A 14,801-nucleotide genomic window follows, 5' to 3' on the forward strand; every position below is an offset into this window, starting at 1 on the left:
GCTCCGCCCCTTGGTACCAGGTCCGCCACGAGCGAAGGCATTTGGGAACACAGGGCGGCTGCTGCGGTGCCCCCATCTCCTCCCCTTCCCAGAGCCGCAGTCGTCCCGGAGCCGTCCGCTGCTTCCAACCGGTCCGCGTCCCTCTCCTCCCTTCCCTCCCCCCGCCTGCCGCGGCGCCGGTATCCGCAGCGGCAACCCCGAGCCGGTGAGGCGGCGGAGGGGGGAGGGGGAGGAAGCAAGGGATGAGCGCCGGGAGCGCGTCGGGGGCCCTGAGCCGGACTAGGACGCCCCTGAAGCCAGAACCGGAGCCGGAGCCGAAACCAGAAGCACACCACCGGTACCGGGTGGGCCAGGTGGTTAGGATGGGAGGATCCGACGTGGGGGAAGGGGTGTTCCAGAGTCCAGGCAGGGGAGGGGGCAGCAGAGGCCTGGCTCAGGCCCGCACGGAGGAGGTGCAGACGCTGACTCAGGCGAGATTCTTTCGCCGGCCGCCTGAGAATTCTGTCCCATCGCGCGCTGCAGTGTCCTTGGGAGGGACGGAAGCGCAGGACAAGCTGGAGAGTGGGGAATGTTCTGGGGCGTCGGGAAAGAGAGACCAGGGTCGGGGAAGAGGGCTTGAGCAGCGGCCGTCTGGTACTCCTGGTCCGGACCAGCACCCATCCCTGGGACAGCTCCCTGGTTGGGTAGAGGGTGGGGCTGGACCTCCTAGGATCCTGAGGATGGCATTCTTGTCCCCACCCCCACCCTTAGCTGCAGCCCCCTAACCCCAGGAGGCACCCTGGCCCGCGCTCGCCCTCCAGGGCCTCATGTCGGAACCACAGCCTGACCTGGAACCGCCCCAGCATGGGCTGTATATGCTCTTCCTGCTTGTGCTGGTCTTCTTCCTCATGGGCCTTGTAGGCTTTATGATCTGCCACGTGCTTAAGAAGAAGGGCTACCGCTGCCGCACCTCGAGGGGTTCAGAGCCTGACGATGCCCAGCTCCAGCCTCGTGAGTGAAGAGCCCGGAATCTGGCTCATTTTTCTCCTTTTTCCCTCTCCTCACACTTCTTTTTGGCTTCCTAGCCAACAGGCCCAGGCCAAACCCTGACCAAACCTTCAGGTAGCCTAGAGATGTTTTCTTGAGTCAGCAAGTGGGAAGACACCATCTTGAAAGCTAGACTAGAGCAGGCAGAATGGTGGAAAGGGCCCACTGATGGTAGTCTTGGCTCCCACTGACTTCCGTATTTTTTCTGTCCTGCCCCCTGAAATGCTAACATCCAGCATGATGGCAAGTAGGCAAAAGGGTATGTTTTGAGGAAAAAGCCACAGAAGCCACCAAGTAATGTCCTCCTAAAGCTGACTCATTTTCCCCTTCCTTGCCAACCCCTCTCATCCTTCAGCTGAGGACGATGACGTGAATGAGGACACAGTAGAGAGGATTGTTCGCTGCATCATCCAAAATGAAGGTGGGTTTGAGCTAGCCCCTTGCTCCTCAACCCCTGACTTTCTCTTGCCCTGACCTCCACCTCCACTGACTCCCTCTTTTCCTTCTCCCCTCAGCCAATGCTGAGGCCTTGAAGGAGATGCTGGGGGATAGTGAAGGAGAAGGGACAGTGCAGCTGTCCAGGTGAGCTGGAAACAAGGGCCAGCATGACTTCGCTTGCCTTGGAGAGTACCCTCTCCTCCAGCACAATCCTCTCCCAGTCTCCTTGCATGTTTGGGGTGGGGTGGGAGGGCAAGGCTATCTAATCTATAGGAAGAAAGCTCTGTAGAAATTGTGAGTCTGTCAAACCCTATCTTCCATCTGGAGATCACCATGTTTAGTCCACACACCTTTGGGTTAAATATTACCCTCTTTACCAAATAGCCCGGGAGGGAAAACATATGGTCACTAACATCTTAATACTGAGTTTATTAAAGACAAGAGAAAGAATGTTGTGGCCTGGGGAAAGTGGGGCATCTCTGAAAGAAGCAAATGGAACAAGAAGGAAAATGGCCATGTCACCCCTGCTCCCCTCCTCCCTACTGTCCAGCGTGGATGCCACCTCCAGCCTCCAGGACGGAGCCCCCTCCCATCATCACACAGTGCACCTGGGCTCTGCAGCCCCTTGCATCCACTGCAGCCGCAACAAGAGGCCCCCACTTGTCCGTCAGGGACGTTCCAAGGAAGGAAAGAGCCGTCCCCGGCCTGGGGAGACCACCGTGTTTTCTGTGGGCAGGTGGGGATAAAGTGCCCCAGGGAAAAGGGAGGTTGAGGTGGGAGCCCCAAAGATCAGGCCTCTGATTTCAAAGATGAGCCCCAGTGCAGGAGTCAGGCCTCACAGTGTGCCTCACAAACTGAGGATGTGTCTCCTGCCCTAGGTCAGAGGGAAGTGCCCATCAACTCCAGGATGTCCCTGGCTAGAGGGAAGGGCCAAGCAGCCTCTGAGATGTATTCCTAAGCCCCACTGTTCATTCCTCTCCCAGGTTCCGGGTGACACACATTGAGAAGCGCTATGGGCTGCATGAGCATCGCGATGGCTCCCCCACAGACAGGAGCTGGGGTTCTTGTGGGGGGCAGGACCCAGGAGGTGGTCAAGGGTCTGGGGGAGGGCAGCCCGGGGCAGGGACACCTGTCATTGAGAACCTGCCCCCTGAGAGGCCCCAGGCCCTTGCCACCCCACCAGTACAGAATGGAGGACTCAGGGACAGCAGCCTAGTCCCTCGTACACTTGAGGGGAACCCTGGAGCCTCTTCAGAGCCAACACTGGGGGCCAGAGGGAAAGACCCAAGCCCAGGGCCCACCAGTCAGGAGGCAAATGGACAGCCAAGCAAATTGGACACCTCTGACCACCAGGTATGAAGATGATGGGCTGTGATGGGTTCAACTCTGGGGGCACTGATAACAACCCACCTCCTGTTCTCCCATTGCTTACCCTCCTCTCTCTCAGGTATCCTCCCCACAAGGAACAGGAGGTGTGTGAGGTGAGTCAGCCTGAGGCCAAACCCAGATAATCCCATCATCCCACCCTAGATAACACTACCTAAACCCACCAGCTTCCTGAACTCCCGGCATAAATTGTAGGCTTAACCTTTACTACAAAGTCCTTGGTTTGGTGGTGGGTAATGGGGATGGGGAAGGTTCTGCAGCCCTGGGGGAAAGCTGAGGCACAGCTTGAATAGAAGGCAATACTGTTACCCTTCCTCTCTTCCAAGCCTCATTCTTCTTTGTGCTGACTGATTGACTACCAGCTGGCAGGGCCAGGGAATGGGTGGGCTTGAAGCCTCTCCTTTCCACTGGACAGCACTGCCCTCCTGCTGAGGGACCAGCCCTACTTCCACCTGGAGTTGCATGGTCTCAGGCTGGGGGATCTCAGGAGAAGTACCCCCCAGCCCCCATCTCTGTCTCATCCCCCTCCCCTGCCTGCCAACAGGCTGCCTAACCTGCCTTCCCTATCATCTCGCTCCATATGCTAGAGCGTGACAGCTGGGAGCAGGCCCCTGCCCTTGGCGGGCCTCTAAAGCAATAGCACCTTAGGCCCCCTGCCCTCTTGGCACAAGAGGTCCAGGCCCTGGCTTGGGCTTTGTGCCCTTTATTCACTGTCAATAAATCCGCTCAGACCATTACAGCTGCTTTGCATACTGGCTCCAGCTCCTTCTAACAGCCCCCAACCACAGTGACCCTGGCATCTGGAGTGGGGTGGGTCACAGAGCCAGGGTGGATACACAGATGGGCTGGAGCCACTCAAGACTTTTGGGGATGGGTTCTAGCCCCAGAGATTTCAGCGTATTGAACCACCCTAGAAATAGGGTGGTAGCAGAAGAGAGTAGTTCCAGCCCTAGAGATAGAAAGATGATGGGGAAAAAGAAGTGGGTTCTGGCCCCCAAAATGGGGAAAGGGGAAGTTTCTCTCCCTGAAGGTGAGAGTAGAAATGGGGGATTCCAGCTTTTGGCTGTTGCTCCAGATCATTGAGGGGGTGGTCCTTGACAGCGTGAAGACAGGGACAGCAGCAGCACTGGGGAGTAGTGATCCCCTTGACTTCAGGTGAGGGGATCTGGGTGGCCAGGATCCGGGGCTTTAGCTGGTGGGGGAGGTGGTGGACGCATCTGTAGGGAACACACAGTTAGTGCTCCAGAGGCCTCTCTGGGAAGATAGGGGGTATCCCTATCCATTCCCTCAGCCCCACAGATAAAGCAAGAAAGTTGGAATAACTCCTCTCCACACATTCTCCTCCAACGGAAGGGCCCTTACCGGCCTGAGTCGAGGTACCATCATGCTCAGGGATCCAGGACAGCCTTGGTCTTGGTCTGGAAACAAGAACCACAAGTCAGTCTCCAGACCTTTTGTTCACTGCTTTATCTCCCACACTTAAGACAACAGCACTCTGTAAATCTTTGTTGAATTAATATATAGTCACAAACTTGGGTCATAAAATCCATCCATCCTCAACAATTGTTGGACACCTGCTGTAAAACCAGCTTTCCCTCAAGATACCAGAAAAGGGGAGGTGGGATCCATGCACCTCTGCCCCACTGGCTGACAGGAACCTGATAATGGAAGGCCAACAAACACACAATGACTGACTGAGTGCTACATCATTCAATGTGAACTATGGGTGCTGAAGAAAGGGGTGCAGAAAATGCTCACAGGGGATCTCCTGGCTCAGGAAGAGAGGCGCTGTGAAGGAGCTGGGAGAACCAAAGGTTTTAGAAAAGGTGGGCATTCCAAAAAAGGAAAATGACACAAAGCAAGGTGTTTGCAGGATTCCAAAACCCTAAGAGCAGAGGATGGATGCAAAGAAAACACCGTGGAGAAGCTAGCTAATTTTTAAACAATAATGAGAGAACACCTACTGCTTGTGTGCTTGCTATGTGCTAGGTACACAGCTGGACACCCTTTGGACATCTTTTTAACTCTACAACTCAATGAGGTTGAGACCTTTCTCCTCAGTCTGTAAAGGTCCAGGCAGGTTAAACAGTCTACCCCAATCATACACTGAGAAGTCATAGAATGGAGTTTGAACAGTGAGTCTGGCTGCAAAGCCCACATTCCTCACCATCATGGATGACGGAGGAGGCTCCTGAGGGCAGGCAGAACAGCCACTTGTCACCAAGGAGTCCCAGGCAGCCTCTGTCTTGCTGTCTCTCCCACTTCCAGGACCCCTAATACACTGTACTCACCCCCAGGAAGCACAGGTGCAGGAGGCCCATCCAAAGCAGAAGTGGGTGCAGGAGGGGAGAAGCTGGGAGGAGAGGGGGATGGCAGCACCTGAGGATGGGGCAAAGAGTTATTCCTGGCATGTAGGAAGGTCTCACCAGCATTTCCTCTCATCCCACCTTTAGTCCGTGTCCCATCACTTCCCAACACAGAGAGTGGCCAAATGCTTGCATCTGGGTGGGAGTTGTAGCTGGTACAAATTTCAACAGCTAATATGTATTAACATTATGTCCCAGGCATTCCACTAGATTTTTATATGCAGGAATCCTCTCATTCCTCACCACACCCCATGACGTAGAGTTTTTACGATTCCTATGTTGAGGGTGATGGTCAGGTTAAGTGCCTTCTATGGCCACTCTGCTAAGGGCTTTACCTCATTATCTCTAATCACCATAGTTAGCCTGTTGAATAGATATCATTATCTCCATTTTTCACATGAAGAAACAAGCTCAGAGAGGTCAAATCACTGCCCACGGTAACGTGATAGGAATCTGAACTGAAATTGATTCAACACTAAAGTAGGACCACTGAACTCTGACGAAGACTGCCATAATTTCCCTTTTCTCTGCCCAGCCAAAGGAGAGAGGGAGGCCAAGCCACTATAGGAGGTAAACCTGGAGAGAGGTAGCAAACATTAAGAGGACTACAGGGCCTCACTGGGATGGGAAAGTCAACCCAGAGGTCCCTGGGTTGGAAGCCTCACCTGTTCAGGGTCTGAGAGTTCAGATGGCCCTGGGGGACCGAGCAACTCCTCCACCAGCAGGGAAGGGAAGACTCCAACACGGCCCCCAAATTCTCCCCTCCAGAAGCCATCATCCACTCCATCCTGGACACGAGGCAGCAGGCGGATGAGCGCCCCCTCAGGGAAGCTCAGCTCCTCTGCGCTCTGCCCTGTGTAGCTATACAGGGCGCGGGCCAGGAAAGCTGCAGAAGGTCAGGAGAGATGACGAGGGGGAAAGAGGGATGATGATATCCTAGGTGGTAACCATGACACCCCAGGGTCACAACTACTCAGTAACTCTCCTCTATACAGGGCCCCCAAGATTACCCTTTCTTACCTGTAGGCTCTGCACCTGAGGGATTGTCGCTGTCATGGCTGCTCTCAGGGAAGGAGAGGTCCGGGAAGTTGAGGTATCGCTCAGGGACAAAGCCTACCTCGCCATGCTGGTTCCGAGCCTGCTCACCCAGCAATGTGAACAAAGAGCAGACTTGGCTCAGCAGTCCATGGCCCTGGTCTTCCTCCACTCAGGCTTCTCGTTAGCCTGGCTGGGTCCTTGTGGACCACAGAGAAGTCCCTCCCCCTGTCCCTCTGTCAAGATCAGAGTCCAGGGTCCATACCCACCTTGACCCATTCATCAGCATCTCCCTCCTCTATGACTTCCAGCCACTCGCCCTCTGTGATGGTCAGCTCGTCCTCGTGCCCTGCCTGGGCCCCACAAGGAAGGATTCAGGACTTGGCTGACCCCCACCCATCCCTACAGGTCTGAAGTGCCCACTGCCATTCACACCTGATAGCCAAACACCACATGTGCAGGGCATGGGAGGGGCCTGGTGGCCAGCGTTGCAGGGGTGGGTTCCTCAAAGAGCTCCCCGGTCTCCTCACATTCTTCAAAGTCAGAGAGCTCAGCATCCTCAGCCTAGTGGGGGCAAAGAACAGACAGCATTGTGGAGTCCACGCTTGTACCCATTGGAGCTCCTGTAGCTCCATCCCTACCCCCTCAAGAACACCTCCAAGGTGTTCACCATGTATTCCAAGCAAAGTCACAGAGCAGGATAATGGTAACAATAACCAGAGAATTACAACTGAGTGCTTATGATGTGCCAGGCACAAAACTAAGTATCTTCTGTATATCATCTCATTTAATCTCCATAGTAACCCAATGTTACTTTGTCTAACTATCAACCTCATTTTACTTATGAGGAAAATGAGGCTCAGAAAGGTGAAGTCACTTTCCAAGATCACACGGCTAGAAGGTGGAGAGACTGGCACTGGAACTATTTACAGTCTGCCCAAGAGCCTTAGTTCATAAGGCTATACTCCTATACTCATAATAAAAGTTTGTTGAGGACTCTGCTGCAAACTACACAAAGAATAATACTTAAATGACTTCACTTAAGCCTCACAACAGCTCTCTGAGTCAGGTATTATGGCGATTCCCACATTATAGGGGTTGTCCTTCACTGGGCAGCTTTAGCCTCCTGCATAGGTGTGGAAAAGGAGCGGAGGGCACTCACCGTGGGAGAGAGGTCCCTCTGGGACAGCCGGGCCTCACTAAGCCGTCGCTCCTGCTCCATCTCTTCCTGGGCCTGGGTCATGGCTGGATTCAGCCAGTGTTGCACATCCAAGCCAGCCCCTTGCAGCAGGGCCAACCGGGCAGCACCCTTCACCTGGCTCACCTGGCGTGGGGGAAAGGGATCAATCCAGGCTATGGCTGGGCATGCCTTTGGGAAGTGAGTGGAAGCTGCCCAAATATATCCATCCCCCCACACCAGCAGACAGAGGGGTAGAAGAGGTGTTACCCAATGGGGTGAGATTCAAATGCCCTAAACCCCAGGGCTGTACCTCACCTGTGCCCGCTGGATGCTCTCCCTCACTTCCTGTAGCCGCTGTTCGATGCCTGGAGCCTCCCGCCCTGGAGCCTGCAGCCTCCTTTGCTCCAGCCGTTGTAGTACCTGGTTGGAAAGCAGAGGCCAGGGTGGGTGGAGATGCCATGGGGTGCAAGTCACTGTGGACCTGGCACTGTGCTAGTTACTACACATGCATTATGTCATCCAATCTTCCCTAGGAGGTGGGTGGTACTGTGAGTCCCACTTGAATGATGAGGAAACTGAGATCAGAGAAATTAAGTCACTTCCCTTGCACAGGATTACATAACTCGGAAGTAACAGAGCAGGATTTGAACCTATGTGGCTCCAGCTACAAAAGTTGCTTTTAATTACTGTGCCACAATGTTGGCTTAAAAGGGACAATGACATCCCCAGTGACTCATCTCTTAGGACCCTTATCTCTCAGCCTCTTGCCCACCCACGACACCTACACCCCCACCTCACCCGACGCCCATGGTTCTGGATCTTGTAGTCTCGGGCAGCCCGGCTGGCCCAGCGCTGAATCTCTTTCTCAAGGCCGCTCTCCCCAGCCACACCTCCTGCGCCTCCCTCCAGCTCGAGGGCATACACCTGAAGGAAAAGGATGCAGAAAGGAAGGTCAGATGCTGCTCCTTCTCTACTCCCTTTCCCTCCAGTTCCCACCTTTGTTTCCTGGCTCTGTCCCCAACCTCCAGGAACAGGGGCTAAGAGGTGGGGCACACACCTATGTCTGTGGACATAGAGTCCCACAAATGGGATCTGGGTTGAGGGCCAGAGGGGGAATGAAGAGGACAGGGCAGTGAAGGGACACAGGAAAATGAAGTCTGTTAATTTGTGTCCTGGTAGGAAGGAGGTAAGGGGGAATTGTGAAACACCCCCTCTGCAACAGTCCCTAAGTTAACTAACAGGACAAGGACAATGGCAAGAGGCCTAAACCATAGTTCTCTTTACAATGGCTTGGTTCCAGCAAACAGGAAGGTCTCACCTGATCAGTCCCTGCTGGCTGGAACTGCTGAGGTGGTGTGGGGGAAAATACTCCAGGCTCCTGAAGAAAGAGCTTCAGATCCTGTTCCCAGCTTACCTGGGGGTTGGGAAAAGTTAAAGTCACTCACTAACTAGCTCCCTCTCTCCATCTATTCCCAGCCCCTTTTGGAAGAGGACAAGGTAAGAAGGAAAGGGTCAGATATTCAGTGGGGTGGTCTGCTTTGTCACAAAATGGGAGAGAGGACTTCCAGGGAGCTCTTACAGGTCACAGCTCTCACCTGGGAGGTTGCCTGCCCGCCACGGCGGGCGTGCTCCAGGGCCACCTCTGCAGCTTCCAGCTCAGTGCGGCTCAGTAAGGTCAGGGGGTCCCGCAAGTGTTCCAACAGCTCACTGACCAGGGCCTAAAGAGAATCCCAAGATACTGACACCACCTTCCCCCAGGTCTCTACTGCAAAACAGGCTGCCTGTTCAGGTTTGGACTGGCGCTGGACACGCATTATGGGAAATAGAGAAGGAATAAGACACTATCATTGCTTCTAATAATAGGCCCTCGTGTGCACAGCACTTAACAGTTTAAAAAGCATTTTCACATCCATTTGCCCTTGAGCCCCACCGGTCTAACTAAGTAGGCAGAGAAGTTACCCCTAATAAGGAAACTGGGGGTTCCGAGGGATTAAGTGTCCAAGGTAGAAGCAGAATCCAAGGATGTTTCTCCCCCCCCACCCACCCCCCGCCCTCCAGACAGGCTGGGATCCCAGCACCACCTAGCCTAATGGTAATGAGAAGCAATGAGAGGCCTCCCCTCCCTCCCTACTGAGAGGCAGGAGCATCTGGGCTGGGACTGGCCTTGAGCAAGGCTGGCAGTTCCTCCTGGTAGTAGTGGTCAAGGTGGGCATTGGTGGCCACCAGGTTGAGCAGGTACTCATTGCGGGCCGCTCTCAGCTGCTGGGAGTACTGAGCCGACTGGGTAGAGAGCTAGGAGGGGGAAACAGGTGTCAACAGGAAGCCCTGGAATCTTGGCATCCTTTCAAGGCCAACCCAGATCCAGAATGGATTCTCACACTGAGTACTTAACCCAGCACTATAATAAAAACTTCACAGACTTACAAAGCCTGCTCAAATCCCCTAATGGCCTCTGCATACATTTAAAATGAAGTCCCAACTGCTCCTTACCACAATCTATCAGGCCCAGCATGAGCTGGCCTCTGCAACTTCTCTGACCTCTTTTCACATGTTCATTCCCTCACTCACAGTGCACCAGCCACACCAGCCTTCTCTTAGTTCTTTGAGCCTACATAGTAGTCCCGCCTCAGAGCCTTTGTGTTCACCATTTTCTCTCCCTGGAATGTTCTTCCCCTAGATCTTTGCATGACTGGCTCCTTTGCCACACTCAGGCCACCTGTTCCAAGAGGCTTTCCCTCTAAATTATACCCCTCTGTTACCCTCTGTCACAGCACCTTGTTGTTGTTTTCATTTAACCTGCTTATGAGTTTATTTACTATGCCTCGCCTAACCAAGCTGTGAGGGCCAGAATTCCACTGGTTCCATGGTTCTCCACTTATCCTCGGTGTTTACAGAAGAGTGCAAGGAGCCTGGTATATAGAAGTCTTCAATAAATGCATGCTAACAGAACAAAAATAAATATTTCTACTTTATAGATAAAGAAAATGGAGCTCAGAGACATCAGGTTAGTTAACTGCAGTCACCCACAGAGGAAATAGGAAAGCTGGATTCCACCAGCCTCTTGGACTTAGGTCCCTGGGTTTCAAACCCCTAGACTACTCCGCCCATCTCTTCCCTGCCCTGACTCATGTGGATTTGATATAAATCATGCCCACATCCCCAGAACCTTGGTGCTGAGCTTCTGGAGGCTGGTTCGAGTGTGGAAGAGCCCGTGGTCACTTCGGTTTAGCCTGTGAAGGAAAGGAATCAGGGTCAGGCCCAGTTGTAATGCCTAAGCTCCACCTCCTCCCAGACCCCAAGCTCCTTATGACCCCACCTGGCCTGGACATCAGCTGCCTTCTCCTGTGCCAAGGCCCACACTCGTTCCCTTTGCCCATACAACTTCCGACTTCGGCTCAGTTCCCGAACAGACTGCAGCACTTCAGCCTGCGCCCTCTGGAGGTTTTCTGCTCCCTAAGGACATGGACACACAAAGTCCTCACCCAGACCACCGCCAGCCCCAGTCAGCCCTTCCTTCACCCCATGCACTGAACTGTACCTTCCTAATCACCTGCTCCTTGGCACTTCGCCCTGTGCCCCCTGCCAGGTCACGGTATCGGTCAGACGCCTGGAGCCGGGCTTGGCCCCCGGCCACGGTGGCATCCAGCAGGCAGCGCCAGGCACCAAACACCATCCTGCCTCTCCCCAGAGAAGGTCTGTGTTGGGGAGGGGAGCACTCCAAAGCTTCACGAGACCCCACCCCCACTTCAACACCATGGCAGACAGAGTGCTTTCCCATCCCCCAGCGTCTGGGAGTCTATCAATCGATCAGCCCATTAGCTCAGCCACAAGGATCACTCATGTCCTCCGCCCCCACCCACAGTGTCCTTGCTGGGTCAGCTCCTCTCCCGCTGCTGTGTCAGCTCTGTGTGCAGCTCACGTGCCCTCCCCCTTACTAGACCTCCATCCCCCTCCTCCATGGGACCCACCTGCTATCCATCTCCCCGCTCCGATGCCCTTCCCTCTTCAGGAATGGCCCAGCCAGTTTCTGGAGTGCCTAGTGGGAAAGTCATCATAGAGCCAGTTTACTTTCAAAGACTGTCCCCAACTGAGAGAATACAGAATTAGAATATAACAATGCCATTCATGGGGCCTCCCTGGTGGCCTAGGGGTTAACTCTCAGCACCATCACCTCTATGGCCTGAGTTCGATTCTGGCCAGGGAGCTAACCCACATATGGAGCAGCAGACCTCTCATGTCTCGCCCACTGCTCCCCCTAACCATGTATTTCAGTAAATCCACCTGATTTGCTCTCCACTCTGTCTCTGATGAATCGTCTCACCCCCACACACACACACCTCTGGTCTATACCCCAGTTCTTTTACACAAAAAATACATAATGCCATTTATTGGATCCATATTATGTGTCACTCACTGTGCTAAGTATTCTACAAATACTAGCTTAGTCCATCCTTAAAACAACCCTATGTGTAGGTACAATTGTTACTGTTTTATAGAGAGAGAAACTGAAGGCAAGAAAGGTTAAGTGACTTGTCCAAACTCACACTACTAATACATAAAGCTAACAGGGAGCATAACAGTGATTTGACACAACTCCACCTGACTCAAGGCATTGACCAGAATAGGGGTATGTGTGGAGGGACTTTGCTGGTCAAGTAATGGAGGCTAGAACAAAAGGGAAGGTTCAGAGAAAGGAGTCCCATACCTGCCCATACTCCCGTTCAATGGCTGCCCTCTGCTTGCTGTAGGATCTGTGGAAATTAGGTTTGGGCTGGTGTTACTGTTTGATCCTGTTCTCCCACCTTTGATGTCTCCTCAGCCTGGGCAGGAGGAAGAGGGGAGCCAAGCCTAAGTGTGACTACACCGGGAGGGAAGAGAGCGTCCTTGAGATCACCTCAGGGAGGCAAGACAACCTCACCTCATTGCTCAGAGCCTCAGCAGGATCCTCCCCACCCCTGGAGAACCATCTGTGGGCATGGAGGTGAGGATTGATGGGGGCCTGGGTACAGATTCCACAAGCCTTCCAACAGGTCTGGAAGAGGGAGGAGGATTCTGCCCTAAGCCTGAGAGTGGGGGCAAAGGGAATGGTGTGAAATGGAGGGGGATGAGGGAGGGTCCCTGTGTGCCTATGTGTGCTAGGGTAGGAGGGGGAGTAATTTCTTTCACGTATGTAGAGAGGCAGGCCTAGGGTGAGGGATGTGAATGCGCGGGCGGGTTGAAGCGTTCTTCAGCCCTGGGCATACCTCCCCCTTCCCGCCTTGACTGCTAGAGGTTGGGGGAAAGACGAAGACCAAGACCGAGAAGGTGAGGGGATGTGCAGCGGAGGAGAGGGGCAGAGGCTACCTGATGTCCTCCAGCAGATCCGCCTCCCTCTGCTGCCGCGTCTGAAGGATGCTCAGCTGCTCTAAGAAGCGAAGCTTCACCTCCTGAACTGGCTTCACCTATGGGGGTAAGAAAAGGCTGAAGACCCGGGCGCCAGGAGGACCAGAAAAACACCCCTCTCCGGGAGCAGCGAGGGGGCGGGGCCGGGGAGGGGCTGAGCTGTTTCCTCGGTTACTTCTGTGTTGGGCCCAGACCCTTTCCCGCTCCCGGTCTCCGACCACGGGCCGGGGGCCCCCGTTCGCCCCCGCCACTCCCTCCGGCCCGCCAGGAATCCCCACTCCCAGCCCGAGCTCACTTTTCGGGGCGGCGGCTGCATCTCCGCTCCAGCCGGGGCAGCGACCCGGACTCCGGAACTCGAGGAAGCCTCGCCCGCGCGGAAGCCCCGCCCCCGGCCCGGCCGCCCTCGCCCCGCCCCGCCCACGGCCGTCCGGTTGGCGGCGCCGCGGCCGCGCGCGAGGGGCCCGCGGCGCGACCTGCGCTGCTGCTGCCGATGCCCGGAGAGGTCTGGCCGCCGAGGGGACGCCGCGTCCGCGGGGCGGTCGGGGATACCTCAGGTTTCTGAGTCAAGACGCCCGGGTTCTATTTCTAGTGGAGCCGCTGACTCAGCCCGTAATTATTTCTTGTTGTTCATTTACCTATGCAGATGTCCGGTCTCTGTTCGGAGAGTGTGGAATGGTGAGGACACCCATCTGTGAGCAGAGAAACTGAGTCACTGGGACGCCTGAGCGAAGATGCATCTGGAGAAGGCAAACAGGGCAGGCCCCAGACCTTTTCCCAATTCCCACTGAACTGGAAAAGCCAGCGTGAGCAGGAGTGTGCCAGACGCCTGGAGCCAGAGGAACCAGACTGAGAGGAAAAGACAAGTTTCCATCCCTTGCCGATGGAAACTCAACAATACTAGAGAGGGTCTTGAACTGGGAGATGAACGTAAGGTCTTGTGGTCCAGAAAGCCCCTATCACTTTTAGGGTCTGCCCTTCAGACTCTTGCACCCCCAGGATCTAGCAGCTCAGCAACCTTGGCCTGTGGACCTGTCACCACACCCCTGACTTGGAAAAGGCAGTTACCTGTGGTCCCAAACTCAATTCACATATCCAGTACCCACTGACACTGCCATGTATATTTCTAATAGTTACCCTCAAACTTTTAAAGTGTCTCCAACATGATCCTTCCTCAGGTAACATAGTAAATGACACTACTCTGCATTCAGTTAGGAAAGTCAGAACTCCAGAGTCAGTGTGTCTGTTCCCCTACCCCCCACATTCCATCTGTCAGCAAATCCTGTAAGTTCTATTTCTAAAAAATATCTCCTATTGATCCATTTCCCTCAGTTTTCAAAACCACCGACCAAACTCCCATTTTTCAGTCTCCTAGTCTACTATCTGGTCTCCTTGCTTCTACTCTTCCCCTCTCCAAGTCATCATTCACAAAACAGCTAGTGATGCATCTTTTTTTAAAAAAAAGAAATGTGTCCAATAGATGATTAGATCAATATGATATGGTATAGTCACCCTTTGGAATACCATTCAACCATAAGTAAAGATGAAATACAGCCATTTTCAACAAAGTGGGGTAGTATGAGAGAATTACATGCAATAAAGCAAGTTAGAATGGTTGAAAACAAATACTGGACATTTATATAGCAGATGATTCAGGTAATATACTTTCAAAAACTAGCAGACAACAATCAGCTTGGTGAGGGTTCTGAGATGGGAGGCTTGTGAAGGAACAGGGAGATCTATGAGATGATATATGAGATGATGGCCCTGGAGAACAGGGCCTCCCTGTTCTCAAGGGGTTAAGATGCAGCACTATGAAGCTATCCGCAGCCTTTGCAGCACAAGTTCCATCCCTTGATCCCCAGCCAGGGAGCTACCCACATGGCGCAGCAGACCTCCCCTGTCTCGTCTGCTGCTCCCCTCAGCAGTGTATTTCAGTAGATCTGCCTGTTCTTCTCCCCACTCTTTCTTTGGTGAATCCTCTCACCACC

The 14,801-nt window shown here is 53.9% G+C and overlaps 2 protein-coding genes across 5 annotated transcripts; one reads left to right on the forward strand and one right to left on the reverse strand.

The window, feature by feature from the left end:
• Window positions 1-806: 806 nt before the first annotated feature.
• On the forward strand, window positions 807-3,041 carry RELL2 (RELT like 2; the record flags this gene model as incomplete). The annotated part of the gene is made up of 6 exons (XM_084252292.1): window positions 807-990; window positions 1,382-1,447; window positions 1,542-1,608; window positions 2,015-2,200; window positions 2,448-2,817; window positions 2,912-3,041. The coding sequence occupies 6 exons, from the start codon at window positions 807-809 to the stop codon at window positions 2,942-2,944; spliced, it is 906 nt and encodes a 301-aa protein (XP_084108418.1). The 3' UTR covers window positions 2,945-3,041.
• Window positions 3,042-4,001: 960 nt separating this feature from the next.
• On the reverse strand, window positions 4,002-13,129 carry FCHSD1 (FCH and double SH3 domains 1; the record flags this gene model as incomplete). 4 transcript variants are annotated; one of them, XM_084252365.1, is made up of 20 exons in its annotated part: window positions 4,002-4,067; window positions 4,213-4,268; window positions 5,142-5,229; window positions 5,882-6,102; window positions 6,237-6,354; window positions 6,521-6,604; window positions 6,687-6,815; window positions 7,414-7,575; window positions 7,747-7,851; window positions 8,230-8,355; window positions 8,750-8,845; window positions 9,027-9,149; window positions 9,595-9,723; window positions 10,598-10,661; window positions 10,748-10,884; window positions 10,970-11,105; window positions 11,400-11,467; window positions 12,137-12,182; window positions 12,775-12,872; window positions 13,109-13,129. In XM_084252365.1, the coding sequence occupies 20 exons, from the start codon at window positions 13,127-13,129 to the stop codon at window positions 4,002-4,004; spliced, it is 2,073 nt and encodes a 690-aa protein (XP_084108491.1). The 4 variants fall into 4 exon arrangements, with proteins under 4 accessions (XP_084108491.1, XP_084108490.1, XP_084108489.1 ...); XM_084252364.1 differs by having other exon boundaries at window positions 10,970-11,111; XM_084252363.1 differs by having other exon boundaries at window positions 5,133-5,229; window positions 10,970-11,111.
• Window positions 13,130-14,801: the final 1,672 nt, after the last annotated feature.

This window comes from Talpa europaea, assembly GCF_964194135.1.
Source record: "Talpa europaea genome assembly, chromosome: 13".
NCBI classification, from domain to species: Eukaryota; Metazoa; Chordata; class Mammalia; order Eulipotyphla; family Talpidae; genus Talpa; species Talpa europaea.